Consider the following 21,778-nt stretch of genomic DNA (forward strand, 5'->3'; position numbering starts at 1 on the left):
CATTTATACATAGTCTGTTTGTGAGAGCTATTCTATTGGACCACTGTCTAATCATTAAAATGTTTTAATGGCTAAGCATTAAATGCTGCAGCATGTGTTTGCTGATCTTGCAAAAGTCTCATCTCCCTTCTGTATTGAGACTCCATCTGACGTGCTGCGGCTTGCCTTTGCTCATCTTGAGAAAGTCCCATCTTGCTTCTGTCTTAAGAAGCAAGATGGAAATATTGTCCAATAATATGTAATTTAATCTTTTACATAATATCCGAAGGTAGAGGAGCTGAAGTCTGTGTATATGTAGACATTACACAAGGTTGTATCATATAATTTCAATAACAGAATATATTTCAAAGACAACTTAAAGGATTATATCCACAGTTTATGATTATGAAAATGAAATTATATTTTCTATTGTTGAATCTCTGCTTTTTAAGTCTTTCCTATATCTTCTACTGTTTCTGTGTCATTTCAGAATATGAGATGTTAGTGGTATAAAGGAGTTTTTACATCAGATACATCAGGAATATTGATCATCACTTGAAGACTAATGGAAGATGTTATAAATAATACATATAACCACGTTTATATAATTTATCTATGGTGAAGAACTGTGAAAAATTCCATCTGAATTAATAGCAACATTTGTTTCCATCATTGCCTGGAATATTTGCTAAAGTATTTCCCATTCAGTCTGAACTTGGAAAAATCTGCAAAGGTGTTTCTATTACCTTTAGATATTGACAAAGACCAGACTTGTGGAAAATATAACTAGAGAATTATTTGAATCAACCAAGGAATATATAAGAAGAACAGGAAAATATATTTTGTGCTTGTATACTATAGAACAATAATGAATCCTCAAGAGATGACAAAAGAAAGAAAAAAGTTATCACACCAATGTGATATCTGTAAAAAGACTTTTTCTAATAAGGGAAATCTCACTGTTCACAAATTCATTCATGCAGGGGGGAAACAATATCATTGTGATATTTGTGGTAAATCAATCTCTCAGAAAAGTAACCTTACCTCTCACAAATACATTCATACAAGAGAGAAACGGTATCGCTGTGATATTTGTGGAAAGTCATTCTTACAGAAGGTTCACCTTACTTCTCACAAATACAGTCATACAGGTGAGAAACCATATCAATGTCGTATTTGTGGTAAATCATTCTCTAAAAAAATTAACCTTACTTCTCACAAATACATTCATACAGGAGAGAAACCATATCGCTGTGATATTTGTGGTAAATCATTCTCTCAAACAAATAGTCTTACTTACCACAAATTCAGTCATACAGGGGAGAAACCACATCCCTGTGATATATGTGGTATATCATTCTCCCAGTTAGGTGACTTAACTAAACACAAATACATTCATAATGGAGAGAAACCTTATCACTGTGATATCTGTGGAAAGTCATTCTCCCAGAAAATACATCTGACTTCCCACAAAAATGTTCATACAGGAGAAAATTCATATCACTGTGATGTCTGTGGTAAATCGTTCTCTCATAAAAGTAGCCTTCTTTGTCACAAAGACATTCACTTAGGAGAGAAACCACATCACTGTGATATCTGTGATAAATCATTCCGCCTGATAGGTAGCTTAACAAGACACAAATACATTCATACAAGAGAGAAACCATATCGTTGTGATATCTGTGGAGTGTCATTCACTCAGAAGACTAGTCTTACTTCTCATAAATACACTCACACAGGAGAGAAACCATATGAATGTGATATTTGTGGTAAATCATTCTCTCAAAACCGTACCCTTATGTATCACAAATCCATTCATACAGGAGAGAAACCATATCAATGTGATATTTGTGGTGAGTCATTCTCTCGGAAGACTGGCCTTGCTTATCATAAATCCATTCATACAGGAGAGAAACCATATGAATGCGATATTTGTGGTAAATCCTTTTCGTTAAAAAGTTATTTAACAACTCACAAACTTATTCATACTAATGAGAAGCCATATCAGTGTGATATCTGTGGTAAAACGTTCTCTCATAAAAGTAACCTTAGTAATCATACATACACTCATACTGGAGAGAAACTATATCCCTGTGACATTTGTGGTAAATCATTCTCTCAAAAAAGTTGCCTTACTTATCACAAATACACTCATACAGGGGAGAAACCACATCACTGTGATGTTTGTGGTAAATCATTCCCTTGTTTGAGCGCTTTAACCTCTCATAAATACATTCACACAGGAGAGCAACCATATCAATGTAATATCTGTAGCACAGCATTCTCCCGAAAAAGTAGTTTATCTGTGCACAAACGCACTCATACAGGAGACAAGCCATATCCCTGTGACATTTGTGGTAAATCATTTTTTTATCAAAGCAAGTTAACCTCTCATAAATACATTCATACAGGAGAAAAACCATATTCCTGTGATATCTGTGGTAAATCATTCTCTCATAAAAGTAACTTTAATAGACACAAATACATTCATACAGGAGAGAAACCATAGCACTGTGATATCTGCAGTAAATAATTGTGTGTTCAGTATTATTTAACAGATCACAATTCCACTCATGCTAGATATGTCAGTGTGATATCTGTGTTAAATCTTTCTCTGAGGAATGTGCTATATATACTCATAAATATTTTCTAATAGGAGAGAAGACCTATCACTGTGATATGTATAGTAAATCATTCTGTGTGGAACAATATATAACTAATCCCAAATGCATTCATAAGGGTGGCAAAAAGCACAACACTGTGGCATCTGTGATGTCATTCTCTTGTAATTACTTAACGAAATACAAACATATTCATACAAGATTGGATTCTTGTGGCTGTGTTATCTTTGGTAAATCATTCTCTCAATAATGTACCTGAACTTAACATATATGTATCCATATTACTCAATAACAATATCAGTGATATTGTGAATTAATGTAATAAACAGAAAGAAAATTAAAGTTGTCTTACTCTTTTTTCTCTGCTCATTTTATACGCAGAACATTCTACCAAATGTTGTAATGGTGAGACACACGTAAATTATAGAATTCACAGTGGATCAGTGTATGATAAAAGTCACACACGTCTCCAAACTAACCTACTATAAGCGTTTATTTTCTCTCTATCCACTCAGTTGAAGTCGACTCTCGGTCACTCGGATCAGTGTCCTCCAGTCAGTTCTATCCTGGGTCGCTTCTTTCAGATTGGCCATGTCCATTACGGTATCACTGTTGCTGGTCGGCCTCTTCCTCTCTTGCCACTGACTATTCCGAGCATGATGTCCTTCTCCAGGGATTTTCTCCGCATAATATGACCAAAATATGCCAATCTATGCTTGGTGATCCTAGCTTCTAGCGACATTTTCGGCCTTATCTGCTTAAGAACTTCTCCATTGGTGAGCCTCGCTGTCCACGGAATCCGCAAATTTGTTGATATTATTTAATTAAATATCAAGATACAGTGAATGGGAGACTTTTACATTTAAACCGCCTGAAATTTCATCTAGTTGTAACTTCTCCCCGTTAATTAATCCTTCAAATTAGTGCTGAAAGAAGAAATGTTTGATTTCATGGTAGGGGTGAAACATCAGTGATATTATAATGGCTCAGAGTTACTTCCCTTAGCATTAAACAGAAAGAAATGCCTTCAAACTTTATATTTCGTCTTTATTCCTCTTCGACCAGATCCAGCTGGAATAGCTCTCTGCTGTCTCTGATATTGCCTCTAGAGCATTGCTCATGTTCTTCCCAGAGACTGAGGGTTGTTTCTTTAAATCGTAGTGTGATTTGCCCATAAGATCGCGCCTCTGTAGTGGGAGAAGCGTGGTCCTTTGCTATTTGTAAGACCCGCAAAAGAGAAAGCAGGTCAACCCCCGACACCGAGAGCATCGACGGATGGATGAATGCGCATCCAGGCTCAGCGGTTGCGTCGGAAGTCGGGGACAAGAAATAGGAAGAAAGAATGAGAGAAAGTTGGAGCAAAAGCGTACAACTGGGGTCGCCACCCACTGCCGGAGCCTCGGGTGTTTTCGCTCAATAAATACACACAACGCCCGGTCTGGGAATCGAAACCGTAATCCTCCGACCGAGAGATCGCTGCCCTAACCACTGGTCATTGCGCCTCCACTGTTGTTGCTGTTGTTGGAGGTGTTTGTGTTGAACTTATTGTTATTGTTGTGGGTGATGTGGTTGTTATCGTGGATCTTTTCCTTTTGAACGGCACTTTTCAACACAATTTCTAGTTAAGTAAACACATTTAAACTTCGTATACTGGTAGAATGTGTTATGAAACATCATTTTTTCTTGTCTTTATTGAGAAAATTCCATATATTGTAACATATGTCGTCTTTAATTTCGAGCATTTCGGCAATTTTAACCAATCGCTGACCTCCATTGACATAAACAACATTCCGTGCTGTATGAATATGTCCCTCGTTTAAGAAACAGATTGGGTTTATTTACATTTGCGAAGAAAAAAAGATACACCCCGCTCCTAACCCTAAAATAGATTGAAATGCAATAGATCGATACTAGGGCCATAATGATGGGTGACATTTTCATTTGACACCGCTAGAAAAAAATCCCATTTTCCGTAGCGGTGTCGTTTGAAATTGTCACCCATAATTATAACCCTAGTATCTATCTATTGCATTTCAAATGGACGTCAGCGATTAGTTAAAACTTCCGAAATGCTCGAAATTAAAGTCGAAATATGTTATAACATATAGAATTTTCTCAATAAAGCCAAGAGAAAATGATGTTTTATAAACACATTCTACCAGTATACGAAGTTTAAAACTGTTTAGTTAACTAGAAATTATGTTAAAAAACTGCCGTTCAAAAGGATAAGATCCGAATGTTGTTGTTCCCACCAACACCGCTATTGTTTACATTAATTTGAAATTTGCCAGCAAAATCTCATAAAATGGCAATGTTCTATAAGTTGTACAAGCTTTTATGCTTTATATGAAAATAAAGAAGTTAAGTATGTTATGTGACTCCGGCGTAACCGTAACCGCCAAAAACGGGTGGTGTGGCTATTCGTTACCTTGGCCCAATTCACATTTTCAAAAAATTATTATAGTTGTAAACAAACATTAACAGTTTACCACCTTAATTTCAGCATCAGACAAAAGTGAGTAAATACGAAGCGCACAACAACCGGATTGTTAGTTCGTTTCGTTGACTTCCGTGTCGGCTTTTCTATGTGTCTTCCAGTAATATTTCCCGCTCGTTCGAGTGTGTAATTAAAAATATTTCTTATGAAACAGCGACTAAATTATCATCAGAGGTAAGTTGCAATACATATCTTCTTTTTAGTAAAAGCCTATGTATCTGGCTAATTGGAAAATCCAGACAGTATTGATAGTTTTAAATAATACTAGTCTGAAATCGATATTAATTCTATTGTCCAGTGAAGCACCTGGTTTTTAATTTCAATTATTTTGGTAGATAATCCATTTGCTGGTTGTGTCCATTCAAAGCTGTTTGTTGTTTTATCACAGATGTATCATTTGCTAAACATCTGTATTTGCTGTTTATTCTGTCAAAATGATACACGTTAATAATTCTGTCCATTTCAGCTTCTCACAATAAATAATCTGCAACATCATAAAACATCAATAGCTAACTGAAACATGTGGCCAGTGATAGCACTATGATAAAAAGCAGATACAGCCTTTTGTAGACAGAATCGGCAAGGGTCATAAACTGGCGATGGGTACTACTCTAGAAGAGTGGTCCCGGTGTGCGCACTCGCGCTTGTTAGTCGTGACTAGTAGATCCTTACTTTGTGTTTTTGTTTTATTTAATTAGTTAAAAAAGAAATTATTTACTAAAGAATATGAAAACTAAAAGAATATATCACACACATTTTATTTGATTTGTGTAAAAAAATCATATACATTGTTCTAAGAAATAATTTATTTACTTTCTTTAAAAAATTCTTTTATTATATTCTGTAAAATCAACTCATTTGCATACGCACAAGTCGTTGTAGGATCGACTAATTACGACTAGCTAGCGCATACCGGGTCCAGTCTTCGCTAGTAGTACCTGTGTTTTTGTGTTTTATTTACTTTGTTTTGAAAAGAAAGGCGATCTTACGGTATAAGTACCGGTGTACTTCCGGAAGTACCGGATACATTTCAAAAAGGTGTTTTTTTATATGTGGGTCGGGGATGATTTAGGGTTAGGGGTGGGAGAAAAGGGTTTATGTTATCTTCAGAAATGTAAACAAAGTCACGTGTGTACCTATACCGAAGGATCGCCATTCTGTCCTGGCTCTAATCTTCATACGTCAATTCACAGAACACTTTCTCTAAATTAGTGACCACACCTTCAACATATGTGAGTGCAGTTTGTTTTTATTATTGATAAAGTTAGGAGAGGAAAAGTCATGATGGGTTGGTTCACTAAATTGTAGTTTATGTTTATGTTTGATCTGTTACAGAAGTTGTAACAATCATGAACATTACCTAATTTCATTAATAATAGATCTGCTCAGTCAGGGATAACCTAGGGTTAAACAGTAGTCACTTATCATATTATTGTCCAATATCCTATAGTTGAACCCTTTATTGTTTAAACCGGCCATATCAGGCCCAGATATTCTGCATGTTTTATATTCAAACTGGCGGTATCTGGCCTCTCACACCTAACCTACATTGACATTCTAGAAATAAACAATCACATCATTGAAACCTCAAAGCTATAAGATAATGCATGATTAATTCAAAAGAATTTTAGTGAAAAAGAATTACATTTAACAGAATAATCTGAACACTAAAGGGATAATGTTTTCCATAATATCTGAAGGAAGAGGAACTGAAGTCCGTGTATATGTAGACATTACACAAGGTTGTATCATATAATTTTAATAACAAAATAAATTTCATAGACCACACCCTTTTGTTACTAACCTGGCCAAAACCGGCTCTGGCTCTGTGGTAAAATGTCTTGTTTTCATAAGTTTTGAATTAAAATCTTCCACCAAACCTTAGTTACAATTTATGTTCCTAACACCAGTTGAATGATAACTAAGTTAGTTTACTAAATTCTTTATTATATTTAAAACTAGCAGTATCGCCCGGCGTTGCTCGGGTTTGTAAGGGAAATAACTATATAAGCATTTTTAGAGAGTTACTTCCCATATAGATGCCAATTCGGGCTTTCTTAGCCATTTCTGTTTCGGTTTCTTCAAGCCATGAAGTCGTTGTTCTAAAAGAACGCTGGTCTCATTGACAACGCTTTACGACGTTGATTTCCTTACACTCCCTTCCCCACAGCTTCACGAGGGAGGGATGAAGGGGGAGAAGCAAACAGGTGCAGATGTTAGCGTGGACGCCAACTCCGCCGCCATCGACACACGAAAAATTATGCATTAAAATGGAATAAAAAATGATGTTAAATTATTTTGAAAATCGTAGACTACTACGCAGACGGGCTCGATATAAATCACGACTATAAGATACCCGAATTTGGTTAAACTGCACCGCAAAATGTGGGAGTAGTTAGGAATCTAAATCGAAGGGGACAGACACTCACACAACTACAGTTTTATATATATAGATAATTGAAAGAAACACACTGAATCTCAAAAGAAATATGGTAACAAAAGGGTTACCATATTATAAATTACCATAAATAAATTTCAAAGACAAATTAAAGGATTATATCCACAGTTTATCATAATGAAGATGTAGTTATATTTTTTTTATAGTTGAATCTCTGCTTTTTGAGTCTTTCCTATATCTTCTTCTGTTTCTGTGTCATTTCAGGAGGTGAAATGTTAGTGATACTTCATGAATATTGATCATCTAATGGAAGATGTTATAAATATTTGACATAACTCTGTTTATACGATTTGTCTATGGTGGAAAACTGTGAAATATTTCTTCTGAATTAATGGCAACATTTGTTTCCATCATTGCCTGGAATATTTGCTAAAGGATTTCACATTCTGTTTGGAGCGGGAGATATCTGCAAAGGTGTTTGTATCATCTTCAGATATTGATGAAGATCAGAACTGCTGGAAATATAAGCAATAGAAATATATAAAAAAGGAAGCAAAATTATGTTTTGTGCTTGTATACTATAGAACAATAATGAATCCTCAAGAGATGACAAAAGAAAGAGAAAAATTATCACACCAATGTGATATCTGTAAGAAGACTTTTTCTAATAAGGGAAATCTCATTGTTCACAAATTCATTCATGCAGGTAGGAAGCCATATCACTGTGATATTTGTGGTAAATCATTCTCCAAGAAGCACATCCTTACTTCTCACATATCCATTCATACAGGAGAGAAACCATATCAGTGTGATATTTGTGGTAAATCATTCTCCCAGAAGCACAGCCTTACTTCTCACATATCCATTCATACAGGAGTGAAACCTTATCACTGTGATATTTGTGGTAAATTATTCTCTCAAAGGACTGGCCTTTCTTATCACAAATCTGTTCATACTGGAGAGAAACCAAATCAGTGTGATATTTGTGGTAAATCATTCTCTCAGAAAAGTAGCCTTACCACTCACAAATACATTCATACAGGAGAGAAACCTCATCAATGTGATGTCTGTGGAATGTCATTCTCTCAAAAAAGTAGCCTTGATTCTCATAAATACATTCATACAGGTGAGAAACCATATCAGTGTGATATTTGTGGAAAATCATTCTCTCAAAAAGGTAACCTTGATTCTCATAAATATATTCATACAGGAGAGAAACCTCATCTATGTGATGTCTGTGGAATGTCATTCTCTCAAAGACATTACCTTGAATCTCACAAACACATTCATACAGGAGAGAAACCATATCAATGTCGTATTTGTGGTAAATCGTTCTTCCATAAGCGTAGCCTTACTCATCACAAATCCATTCATACTGGAGAGAAACTGTATAAGTGTGATATTTGTGGTATACCACTGTCTTGCTTGCGCTCTTTAACCTCTCATAAAAACATTCATACAGGAGAGAAACCATAGCGCTGTAATATCTGCAGTAAATCACTCTAAGTCAGATCCTTTCCTTTTGAACGGCAGTTTTTAACAAAATTTCTAGTTAACCAAACACTTTAAATCTTCGTATACTGGTAGAATGTATCAAAACAAAACATTTTTTTCTCTTCGCTTTCTTGAGAAAATTGTAATTTGTTTGTTTAACGTAGTTCAATTTTTAGAATTTTAACCAATCAATGGCCTCTATTGAGCTAAAATCATTTGCAGCGTCTAAAACTGAGACAACATCCTGTCACTAACCCTAACCCTAAATTTTAGCCTTTTGTTTTTTTTGTTTTATTGTTATCCTTAAATTTATTTAAGGATAACAATTAAGAAAAAAAAACGAAAGCAAAAACTCAACCAATACGAAACGGTTAGGGTTAGGGGTGCAGGAAGGGTATCTTCTTTTCTTCGCAAATGTAAATAAACCCAATAAACATATTCATACAGCACAGTATGATTTGACTCCAAATGGACGTATTTGATTGGTAAAAGTGGAAATGGGTTGATCGTAATCAGAATTCAATGTTGCATCGATAAACCAAAATTGAAAACGATCTAAGCAAAATTAATGATGGGGAGGGATCATTTTGCGAATAAGAAAGATTATACCAAAACATTTTAAATCTAGTAGCTATACCATCCGACTCTTTTGCTGCAGAACAAGGATCTTTTCTGTTTGACCGGCAGTTTTTTAAAATAATTTCCACGTAACTAAACACTTTTAAACTTCGTATACTGGTAGAATGTGTTTATAAAACATCTTTTTCTCTTGGCTTTATTGAGAAAATTCTGTAGTTTGTAAGATATTTGTTGTTTTTTTTTCTTCAATTTCTGCAATTTCAACCAATCAGTGACGTCTATTGAGGTGAAAACATTCTGTGCCGTCTGAATATGTCCCTCGTTTAAGAAACAGATTGGTTTTATTTACATTTGTGAAGAAAAAAAGATACCCCTAACCCTAACCCTAAAACAGATTGAAATGCAATAGATCGATACTAGGGTCATAATTATGGGTGACAATTTCATCTGATACCGCTAGAAAAAACTGCCGTTCAAATGGAAATGATCCGATGGGAGTAAGACACACGTGTCTGTTCCCCACACCCACCACTATCTGACAAGTCGTGTTGCTTTCTTTGACATTGTGGTTCGGTATGCGGAGGACGTAAAAGTAGCAATAAAAATGTCAGCTTCTAGCTTTGTATCATTTGTTATTATTTGGATTTTTTCTTACAATTCACATTTTCAAAAATTTACAACTTTACTTTTAGCATCAGACAAAAGTGTTATTAATACGGGAAGCACAACAACTGGATTCTTAATTCGTTTCGTTGACGTTCCGTGTCGGCTTTTCGATGTGTCTTTTTCGCTAGATCGCTTATTTGTGTAATTAAAAATATTATAAAACACCGACTAATCTCTCTATATATAAACGGCAGTTTGTCTGCATGTTTCTGTGTGTTTGTTAGCTTGTACCCTCACCCTGACCACGGCTTTCAACCGATTCTGATGAAACTTGTGACACACATAGCCCAATGTCATAATTCAAAACTAACGTAGTGAAAATTTTGAAAAGTTCCCCCAGTTCTGAAAAAAATTGATAAATTCGACATGGGGTCGAGAATCAGAAACACAAACCACAGACTGTCTAGGGGACGCAACTCAGCCTTTTTAACTCTGACCATCAATAAATCCCAAGGCCAAACACTACAAGTCGCTGGGTTACAGTTGGGCGAACAGTGCTTCGCCCATGGTCAACTCTACGTGGGCTGTTCACGCGTTGGGAGGCGCAATGATGTTTTCATGTTTTCGCCCAAACGGACAGCTAGGAACATCGTATACACAGAAGTATTCGAGTGAAGACAAGACATTGCAACCTACAAAATCGATAAACTCGGCATGGGGTTGAGAATCCAAGCTTTTTATATGCAACACATTATCTATGGTAGTTTTCGCAACTTGCAATCGATTTTCACAAAACTCATGGGGAAGCTTAATGTTACCCTAAGAAACTCAATTCTGACGTTAGTTTTCCATACAATACCTTACCATCAGAAACAATCGATAAAATCATGCCATTTTGGGAAATCGCGTTCAAATTCAAGATGACATATTTTCGACAATATCTTTCACAAATTGGCAGAAATTTTTTTTTTTATTCACAGCGAGCATCATGTCTGCTCCAAGGAGCTATATAGCCCTTTTTATTCCAATAGGATACATTATTGGAAAAAATCGGTTAATTAAATCATGTGTGGCACACATAGCAAACTGATTTGTGTATTAAACACAAACCAGACTGTCTAGGGGACGCAACTCGACCTTTTTAGCTATCGATAATTCGATCCAACCAATTCCTACCAGGAAGAAATTACATTCGAGACTTCACCCCCAACACTTCTGCTAATAGCTACTGCAGCCGCAAGTTATTCGAATACTTTTTTTGTTTACACTTTCTTTATAACTACCACCCCAAACGTTTTACCTTAAATTTTTGACGTACCCTAAGGGTCCTCGGACACTACTTGCAAACTCTTGGTTTATTACAAACCACTTTTGTCGTGTGCATCAAAAAACCTTTTCCATTCGTTTGTTCAGTTTTGTCACTTTTGACTTTTTCGCTGTTGTCACTCACATTGCTGCCCGCTTTTTTGCCGTTTTTGTACATTTTTATACATTTTGGGATACTTACCCCACGAGCTCCTTTTTATTACACCTTTACCAAACACATTGCTATCCACCAAAATACTTACCCCACGTGTTCCTTTTTATTACACCTTTGCCAAACACATTGCTATCCACCAAAATACTTACCCCACGTGTTCCTTTTTATTACACCTTTGCCAAACACATTGCTATCCACCAAAATACTTACCCCACGTGTTCCTTTTTATTACACCTTTGCCAAACACATTGCTATCCACCAAAATACTTACCCCACGTGTTCCTTTTTATTACACCTTTGCCAAACACATTGCTATCCACCAAAATACTTACCCCACGTGTTCCTTTTTATTACACCTTTGCCAAACACATTGCTATCCACCAAAATGCCACCCGAGATGAGAAGGACCCTCCTCAGCCCTCGGACTGCCAAGGCATCGGCTGCTAGGGCTAGAAGGGCACGCGAGACCCACGAGGAAACCGCCTTGCGCAAAAAGCTTCCCATTCTGCCGCTGCTCAGGCACCTGAAACTACTAGCGACCATTCTACCCGACTTGCAAGGGTCGCAGCGTACAGATCTTCCCTCCGCTCGAGGTTGACGAAGGAGCAACAGTCCAGCCGAAACATGCGGGCTTCTTCCTGTGCTTCCATCCGCAGAGCTCGCGAGAACCCCGAACAAAGGGCCATTCGGAATGCGGCTAACGCCACTAGCACTGCCAGGACACGATCTGTCGAAACCTCACAGCAGAGGAGAACTCGCCAAGATGCAAACACAGCCATGGCTCGATCTGCCGAAACTCCACACCAACGAACTATTCGGACATCCAGAAATGTCATTAACACTGCTTCTGCTAGGGCTTCAGAGGGTGCTGAGGCGAGAGCTGAAAGGCTTTCAAGGGATGCCACTGCTACCGCTGTCGCACGTGCATCTGAATCTGCTGAGGCACGGTGCACTCGACTTGAGAGTATCAACAAACGTCGGGATATCATTCGTGGTGTACGTACCCCTGCCCCCCGTCACAATTCCTTGAAATAATTCGAAAGTACAACTGCTCATTCCAAATGACCTCTTTCGGGGCCAAAATTCCTCCCAGAGAAGGCTGGATGCCTACTTTCAAAGTGCAGGGACAGGTCTACCATCTTATTGGGTCACTTCTGCCAGACGAGATTCAGCAGTCTTCTTTCCTCCAAATCTACTTCATTGCCGACTACAACCAGCAGGTTGATGCACGCCTTGGAATAACAACGGGTACATGCTATGTTCCCCGCAAAGACGTTCTTCTCCGTCTCCAAACCATGCTTCATGATATCAACAGCTACGTCTGCAGCTTCAGGTATGCCTTGGACAGTGCTCCGTCTCCAAACTTTACCGTTGTCATTGATGCTGATAAACGACCCCACCGGGAGCACCAACGCCGTTTCAACGCACCTGCGTGCAACGAAATTGCCGCAGTCATACACGGAGAGCAACACAACAGCCGTGACATAATCATCTCTTCCCATGGTAACAGCCTACGTAGGATCAGCGAGACTCACAGATCTTATGACGCGCTTCAGTATCCATTGCTTTTCCCTTATGGGGAAGACGGCTACCACTTCGGAATTCCTTTACGGCAGCCCTCCAATCAAACTACTGCGGCATCAAAGACGGTTTCCTGCAGGGCGTTCTACTCATATCGGTTCATGGTCAGGGAGGGTGAGTTCAGCTTATTGCCCCGTTGTCGTCAGCTATTCAACCAGTTCGCCGTCGACATGGCCGCCAAAATGGAATCGGAAAGGCTGCTATACATTAAACTTAATCAGACCAAACTTCGCTCCGACTCCTACATTCATCTCCGTGACGGCTTGCAACAAGAAAATGACCCTCGCAACATCGGCAAGCCATGCATTCTACCCTCCACCTTCACGGGAGGACCGCGATATATGCGTGAAAGGACCCAAGACGCCTTGACCTATGTGCGCATTTACGGCCGGCCGGACCTCTTTATCACCTACACGTGCAATCCCAGCTGCAACGGAATCACTCGCGAACTCCTCCCGGGTCAATCTCACACCCATCGACACAACATCGTTGCTAGGGTTTTCCGTCTGAATTTGGGCAAAATGAAGGATTTGATAGTTATGGGTCAGATTTTCGGGCACGTCAGGTGCCACATGTTTTCGGTCGAGTGGCAAAAGAGGGGCTTGCCACATGCTCACATCTTAATTTGGCTAACTCATAAAATCGAGACTAATGACATTGACAAATTCATTTCCGCCGAGATTCCTGACCCCAAACTGTATGAAATTGTCCGTACTACCATGGTACACGGGCCCTGTGGACCAAATTACGCCAACACACCATGCTGCAAAAACGGATTAGCCTGCTCAAAGGGATTCCCTAAATGGTTCACTTTGGAGGCTCAAACAGGCGGCGATGGGTATCCGCTGTACAAACGAAGGAGTCCAGCCAATGGAGGCCACACGATTACGGTTGGGCGACATCAAGTGGACAACAGCTACGTTGTCCCCTACTGTCCTCTCCTGTCGAAGATATTCAAAGCCCACGTCAACGTTGAGTTCTGCAGCTCTATCAGGTCAATACAATATGTCTGCAAATATATCAACAAAGGCAGCGATGCTGCCATGTTCAGCATCCAGAGGACCACCAGTGGACATCAAGTGGACAACAGCTACATTGTCCCCTACTGTCCGCTCCTGTCGAAGATATTCAAAGCCCACGTCAACGTTGAGTTATGCAGCTCCATCAGGTCAATACAATATGTCTGCAAATATATCAACAAAGGCAGCGATGCTGCCATGTTCAGCATCCAGAGGACCACCAGTCGCGACGAAGTGTCCAACTACTTGGCTGGCCGGTACCTCAGCAGCAACGAAGCGTTTTGGCGCATTTACGGCTTCCCGCTCCATCAGAGACACCCGGCTGTGGTGCAGCTTGCTGTACACTTGGAAAATGGACAGCGGATTTACTTCACAGAGCAAAGTGCTGTGCAGATAGCCACCAGCCCTATAGACACAACGTTGACTGGTTTCTTCAAATTATGCCAACGTGATGACTTCGCTCGAACGCTTTTGTACCCACAGGTCCCATCGTACTTCGTGTGGTCTAAAAACACCTGGGTTCGACGGAAATCCGGCAAAAACGTCGAAGGCTTCCCAGGCGTCAAGTTTGACTCCTGCCTGGGTCGAGTTTACAACATCCCGCCAAACCAGCAAACCTTCTAGATGAGGTCACTGGTCCGACAGGTTTCGGCAATATACGTACCGTCAATGGGGTTCTGTGCGACACCTTCAGGGAAGCATGTATGAGACTTGGCCTTCTAGAGGATGACTCCCAGTGAGACGCCACAATGGCAGAGGGCGCTTTACTGCAAACGCCTTCGGCCCTACGACATCTTTTCGCAATCCTTCTTCAAAAATGTCAGCTTAGTGACCCACTAAGTCTCTGGATGAAATACAGGGATAACATGTCGCACGACTTCTTACGTACGGCTCAGCAACACTGCCCTTCCGCCGAGATCACGTTCACCAACTTCATTTACAATTTTGCGCTCATTCAACTCGAAGACGCTGTCATCGATATGGGTGGGTCTGCTTTTACAGAGTACGGCCTTCCACCACCCACACGTGAACACGCCAATGTTATGTCTGCTGAATTGTTATGCGAAACTTCCTACTGCATTGAGGAACTGCACCAGTATGTCCAAGATAATGAACCACGGCTGCTTCCAGACCAGCGCATAGCCTACAACACCATTGTAGACTCTGTCAGACAGCAACGTGGGGTGATTTTCTTCCTTGATGCACCTGGCGGCACTAGCAAAACCTTCGTCACTAAACTAATTCTGGCAGAGGTCAGACGCAACACGGACATTGCCCTGGCTGTAGCTTCCTCTGGTATCGCGGCCACGTTGCTTCCGGGTGGCAGAACCGCCCACTCTGCCTTCAGACTCCTGCTCGATCTGGCAAAGTCCGAGTCACCTATTTGCAACATCGCCAAGAACTCAGAACAGGCCAACATTCTGCGCAGATGCAAACTCATCGTATGGGACGAGTGCACTATGGCACACAAAGGCGCCCTTGAGGCACTGGACAGGTCCCTGCAAGACATCAGAGACTCTACGGCCCCCATGGGAGGATTAACTTTACTTCTTTCAGGAGACTTCAGGCAGACTCTACCTGTTATTCCAAAAGGAACCTGTGCCGATGCCGTGCGCGCGTGCCTTAAGTCGTCAGCTCTTTGGGCACATGTGCGGCCCTTGCACCTCCAAACTAACATGCGCGCGCAGTTAATTGGTGACAGCGGATCCGCTGCATTCTCCAGGGACCTCTTATCACTCGGTGAAAATAGGATGCTGGCTGATGCGGATGGCTGCGTTCAATTGGACTCACTTTGCACCATTGTCGACACCCCTGCTAGCCTCCGGGACGCTGTCTTCCACGACCTACAAAACAATTTACGCAACCTAAAATGGCTGGCAGGCAGAGCTATTCTCGCACCCAAAAATACAACCGTCAACTCCATCTACTTGAAGCTATTCCTGGTGATGTCCACGTCTACAAATCTATAGATAGGACAGCAGACCCCGCCGAGCTTGCCGATTATCCTGTTGAATTCCTGAATTCACTTGAACCGCCAGGCCTGCCGCCACACATCCTGAAGTTAAAAGCCCATTATGCTCATCAGGAATTTGGTTCCACCTAAACAGTGCAACGGCACACGTCTGGTTGTGAAACATTTGGCACCACATTTAATAACGGCCACAATACTTACCGGTTGTGGGAAGGGAGAGGACGTCTTCATTCCACGGATGCACCTTCAACCGTCGGGCGCTGACCTACCAATCCACTTCAGGTGTTCTCAGTTTCCTGTTAAACTCTGCTTCGCAATGTCCATCAATAAATCCTAAGGCCAAACGCTACAAGTCGCTGAGTTACATTTGGGCGAACAGTGCTTCGGCCACGGTCAACTCTACGTGGGCTGTTCACGCGTTGGGAGGGGCAATGATGTTTTCATGTTTTCGCCCACACGGACAGCTAGGAACATCGTATATACAGAAGTATTCGAGTGAAGACAAGACATTGCAACGCCCACATGCACCTTCGTTCCCTGGAGGGAAAGGACTACATTGGGATTAGTCGTTGCCTACTAGGGGCTCTTACATACCCGTGCAATGCCGGGCTATGCTGCTAGTATATTATAAGAGGTAAGATGTAACACATATTTTCTTTTTAGTAAAAGCCTATGTATCTGGCTAATTGGAAACAGCAGGCAGTTTTGAAAGTCTTAAATACTGGTTGTCTGAAATCGATATTAATTCTATTGTCCAGTAAACTTCGTAAATTATGCCTAGAAAATCTGGATTTTACTTGTGGCCATGAAAAAGCACCAGATTTTTAATTACAATTATTTTGATAAATACTTCGTTATTTTAGTAGATATTTCAGTGTTTTCATTTCAAGTTTTAATTTGGAAAACTGACAGTTCATTCTATTAATAAACTGGTATAACTTTAGTAACAAATAAAATTAAGAAGTGATTTTGTTATGGTTATCTGGATTGCTATAACCTTTAGAATAATACCTATCCAAACCGATTTTGGACATTTTCTTTCTTAACTTAAAAACCACGGGAGGGGCCTTTTCGGTTAAAATAAAACAAGTATATATTTTCAGAGGAGAAGGTGAAGAATTCAAGGGATGTTTTGCTGGTGTTTCTAGCAGAACCCAAACCACCCTCCCTTTTCACTCTCACATGTATTTTTTTTTTTTTACTTGTTTCAGTCATTTTGACTGCGGCCATGCTGGAGCACTGCCTTTAAACGAGCAACTCGACCCCGGGACTTATTCTTTGTAAACTCAGTACTATCGGTCTGTTTTGCCGAACTGCTAAGTGACGGGGACATAAACAAACCAACACCGGTTGTCAAGCGATGTTGGGGGGACAAACACAGACACACAAGCATACATATATACGATAGGCTTCTTTCAGTTTCCGTCTAAAAAAAATTCACTCACAAGGCATTGGTTGGCCCGAGGCTATGGTAGAAGACACTCTGCCAAAGGTGCCATGCAGTGAGACTGAACCCGGAACCATGTGGTTGGTAAACAAGCTACTTACCACACAGCCACTCCTGCGTGTTGATGTTTTTTTAAAAATATTTTTCTCCTATTATATTTTATGGAATGACTAGCAGAGATACCTGGCGTTGCTCAGTATTAAAATGTCATAGTTTGTGTATATATATATTACAGTTATGTTGAAACAGGTGATATAGGAAAGTGCAGCATTGATGACAAATCATTTGTGGAGTAAAAGATGGGCTAATTGAACTAAGTGACTTGTCATTTGTCCGAGTATTCCTTGCCCTAACCAGTCGTGGAAAATTGGGGGTGGAGGGTTTGTGGTTTTTGAATGCACCGAAAAGCTGTCAGTGGATATGTTTCCCTTTGTGGCAGTTGTTACTGCATCTAACATGACCCATCGTCTGAAGTTTTGACACCTCCTTTGGGTTTATTGTCCTACATCACTCATGAAGTAAATTTTGAGGACCTGTGACACATAAAAGCACCAACCGACCGTGGCCATTTGTCAGCCACCTCTGGCCGCTGGCACGTAAAAAGCACCCACTATACTCACAGAGTGGTTGGCATTAGGAAGGGCATCCAGCTGTAGAAACACTGCCTGATCAGACTGGAGCCTGGTGCAGCCTCATGGTTTCCCAGATCCCGGTCGAACCATTCAACCCATGCTAGCATGGAAAACAGACGTTAAACGATGATGATGATGATGATGAAGATGTGGTTGGTTGTTCATTTGTGGGTAACAGGGAACCATTGAGGTGACAGACTTGCCCTTCGACTGTGAATGTCAGTGTAAATCCATGTTCAACTATCTCCTTAGATGCACCAAACAATGTCATTTGTGATGCAGGATTGTCTGATATTGTTCAGGAAATCCTTTGACTGGATGGAAGTACCTTCCAGAAGAGGTTGAGAAGGAGCTGGTAGTGCTGGCAATATTACCTTACTGCCTGGGCATTGCATGCCATTAGTTTCATTTGAAAATTTTAAAGCTTTACAGAAACAACGATTTGAATTTAGCACACTAATTTGGACAAGATTATCATTTCCATAAAAATAGGATGGATTATATCTGAAAGCAGCTCCAGGATTTGTGAAGAACGAATTTATACATAGTCTGTTTGTGAGAGCTATTCTATTGGACCACTGTCTAATCATTAAAATGTTTTAATGGCTAAGCATTAAATGCTGCAGCATGTGTTTGCTGATCTTGCAAAAGTCTCATCTCCCTTCTGTATTGAGACTCCATCTGACGTGCTGCGGCTTGCCTTTGCTCATCTTGAGAAAGTCCCATCTTGCTTCTGTCTTAAGAAGCAAGATGGAAATATTGTCCAATAATTTGTAATTTAATGTTTTACATAATATCTGAAGTCTGTGTGTATATCTAGATATTACACAAGGTTGTATCATATGATTTTAATAAAATAAATTTTAAGGACTAATTATTGGGGTAAAAGTTTATATCCACAGTTTATCATTATGAAAATGTAGATATATTTTCTATTGTTGAATCTCTGCTTTCTAAGTCTTTCCTATATCTTGTACTGTTTCTGTGTCATTTCAGAATATGAGATGTTTGTAGTATAAAGGAGTTTTTACATCAGATACATCAGGAATATTGATCATCACTTGAAGTAATGGAAGATGTTATAAATAATACATATAACCACGTTTATATAATTTATCTATGGTGAAGAACTGTGAAAAATTCCATCTGAATTAATAGCAACATTTGTTGCCATCATTGCCTGGAATATTTGCTAAAGTATGTCCCATTCAGTCTGAACTTGGAAAAATCTGCAAAGGTGTTTCTATTACCTTTAGCTATTGACAAAGACCAGACTTGTGGAAGATACAACTAGAGAAGTATTTGAATCAACAAAGGAATATATAAGAAGGAAAATATATTTTGTGCTTTGATACTATAGAACAATAATGAATCCTCAAGAGATGACAAAAGAAAGAAAAAAGTTATCATACCAATGTGATATCTGTAAAAAGACATTTTCTAATAAGGGAAATCTCACAGTTCACAAATTCATTCATACAGGAGAGAAATGGTATCGCTGTGATATTTGTGGTAAATCATTCTCTCATAAGAGTAGCCTTACTTATCACAAATCCACTCATACAGGAGAGAAACCATATCAATGTGATATTTGTGGTAAATCATTCTCTGATAAACGTAACCTTACTAAACACAAATCCATTCATACAGGAGAGAAACCATATCAATGTGATATTTGTGGTAAATCATTCTCTCAGAAAAGTAACCTTACTAAACAAATCCATTCATACAGGAGAGAAACCTTATCACTGTGATATTTGTGGTAAATCATTCTCTGATAAAAGTAACCTTACCACTCACAAATACATTTATACAGGAGAAAAACCTTATAAATGTGATATTTGTGGTAAATCATTCTCTCAAATGAGTAGCCTTACTTATCACAAATCCGTTCATACAGGAAAGAAACCATATCCCTGTGATATTTGTGGTAAATCTTTTTCATCAAAATGTAATTTAACTACTCACAAATCCACCCATACAGGTGAGAAACCATATCAGTGTGATATTTGTGGTAAATCATTCTCTCAGAAGATAGGCCTTACTAAACACAAATATATTCATACAGGAGAGAAACCTCATCACTGTGATGTCTGTGGAATGTCATTCTCTCAAAGACGTTACCTTGATTCTCACAAACACGTTCATACAGGAGAGAAACCATATCAGTGTTATATTTGTGGTAAATCATTCTCTCATAGCCACAGCCTTACTAGACACAAATCCACTCATACAGGAGAGAAACCTTTTCACTGTGATATCTGTGGTAAATCATTCTCTCAGAAAGTTAGCCTAACTAAACACAAATACATTCATACAGGAGATAAACCTCATTAATGTGATATCTGTGGAAAATCATTCCCTCAGTCACCTTTCTTATCACAAAGTCAGTCATACAGGAGAAAAACCATATCAATGTCGTATTTGTGGTAAATCATTCTCCCAGAAGCATAGCCTTACTCATCACAAATCCATTCATACTGGAGAGAAACTGTATGAGTGTGATATTTGTGGTAAATCATTTTCTTGCTTGCGCTCTTTAACCTCTCATAAAAACATTCATACAGGAGAGAAACCATAATACTGTAATATCTGCAGTAAATCACTCTAAGCCGGATCTTTTCCTTTTGAACGGCAGTTTTCAATAAAATTTCTAGTTAACCAAACACTTTAAAACTTCGTATATAATCTACCTTAACTAAACATATACTTTTTCATATTGATCAATAACAAGAACTGGGATAAAATAGATGTCCTTTTTTTCTTTTATATCTGTTTCAGTCATTTGACTGTGGCCATGCTGGAGCACCGTCTTTAGTCAAGCAAATTAACCCCAGGACTTATCCTTTGGAAGCCTAGTACTTATTCTATCGGTTTCTTTTGCCGAACCGCTAAGTAACGGGGACATAAATACACCAGCATCAGTTGTCAAGCGATGTTGCGGGGGATAAACACACACACACAAACATACACACACACATATATATATAAATATATAGGACGGGATTCTTTCAGTTTTTCTGTTTTCCAAATCCACTCACAAGGCTTTGGTCAGCCCGAGGCTATAGTAGCAGACACTTGCACAAGGTGCCACACAGTGGGACTGAACTCGGAACCATGTGGTTGGTAAGCAAGCTACTTACCACACAGCCACTCCTTAATATATATATATATATACATACGATGGGCTTCTTTCAGTTTACGTCTACCAAATCCACTCACAAGGCTTTCGTCGGCCCGAAGCTATAGTAGAAGACACTTGCCCAAGGTGCCACACAATGAAACTGAACCCGGGACCATGTGGTTGGTAAGCAAGCTACTTACCATACAGCCACTCCTATGCCTGGTGAAATAAAATACAGCAATTGTATTACTTTTTATTGAATAAATTAATTGTTTCCATTTTCCTCATTTGCTTCAACTCATTAATTATGATGTGTGTTTTCCATTCAAATAATATTGATTAAATTAAT

General features: G+C 39.3%; 1 protein-coding gene across 1 annotated transcript; it reads left to right on the forward strand.

Annotated features, from left to right (window-relative positions):
• Positions 1–358: 358 nt before the first annotated feature.
• LOC118768094 (gastrula zinc finger protein XlCGF7.1-like) lies at positions 359–9,471 on the forward strand. The gene is made up of 3 exons (XM_036513902.1): positions 359–1,130; positions 8,286–8,621; positions 9,437–9,471. Exons 1-3 carry the CDS (start codon positions 848–850, stop codon positions 9,469–9,471), a joined length of 654 nt encoding a protein of 217 aa, XP_036369795.1. The 5' UTR covers positions 359–847.
• Positions 9,472–21,778: the final 12,307 nt, after the last annotated feature.

Source organism: Octopus sinensis, linkage group LG27 (assembly GCF_006345805.1).
Source record: "Octopus sinensis linkage group LG27, ASM634580v1, whole genome shotgun sequence".
Taxonomy (NCBI): domain Eukaryota; kingdom Metazoa; phylum Mollusca; class Cephalopoda; order Octopoda; family Octopodidae; genus Octopus; species Octopus sinensis.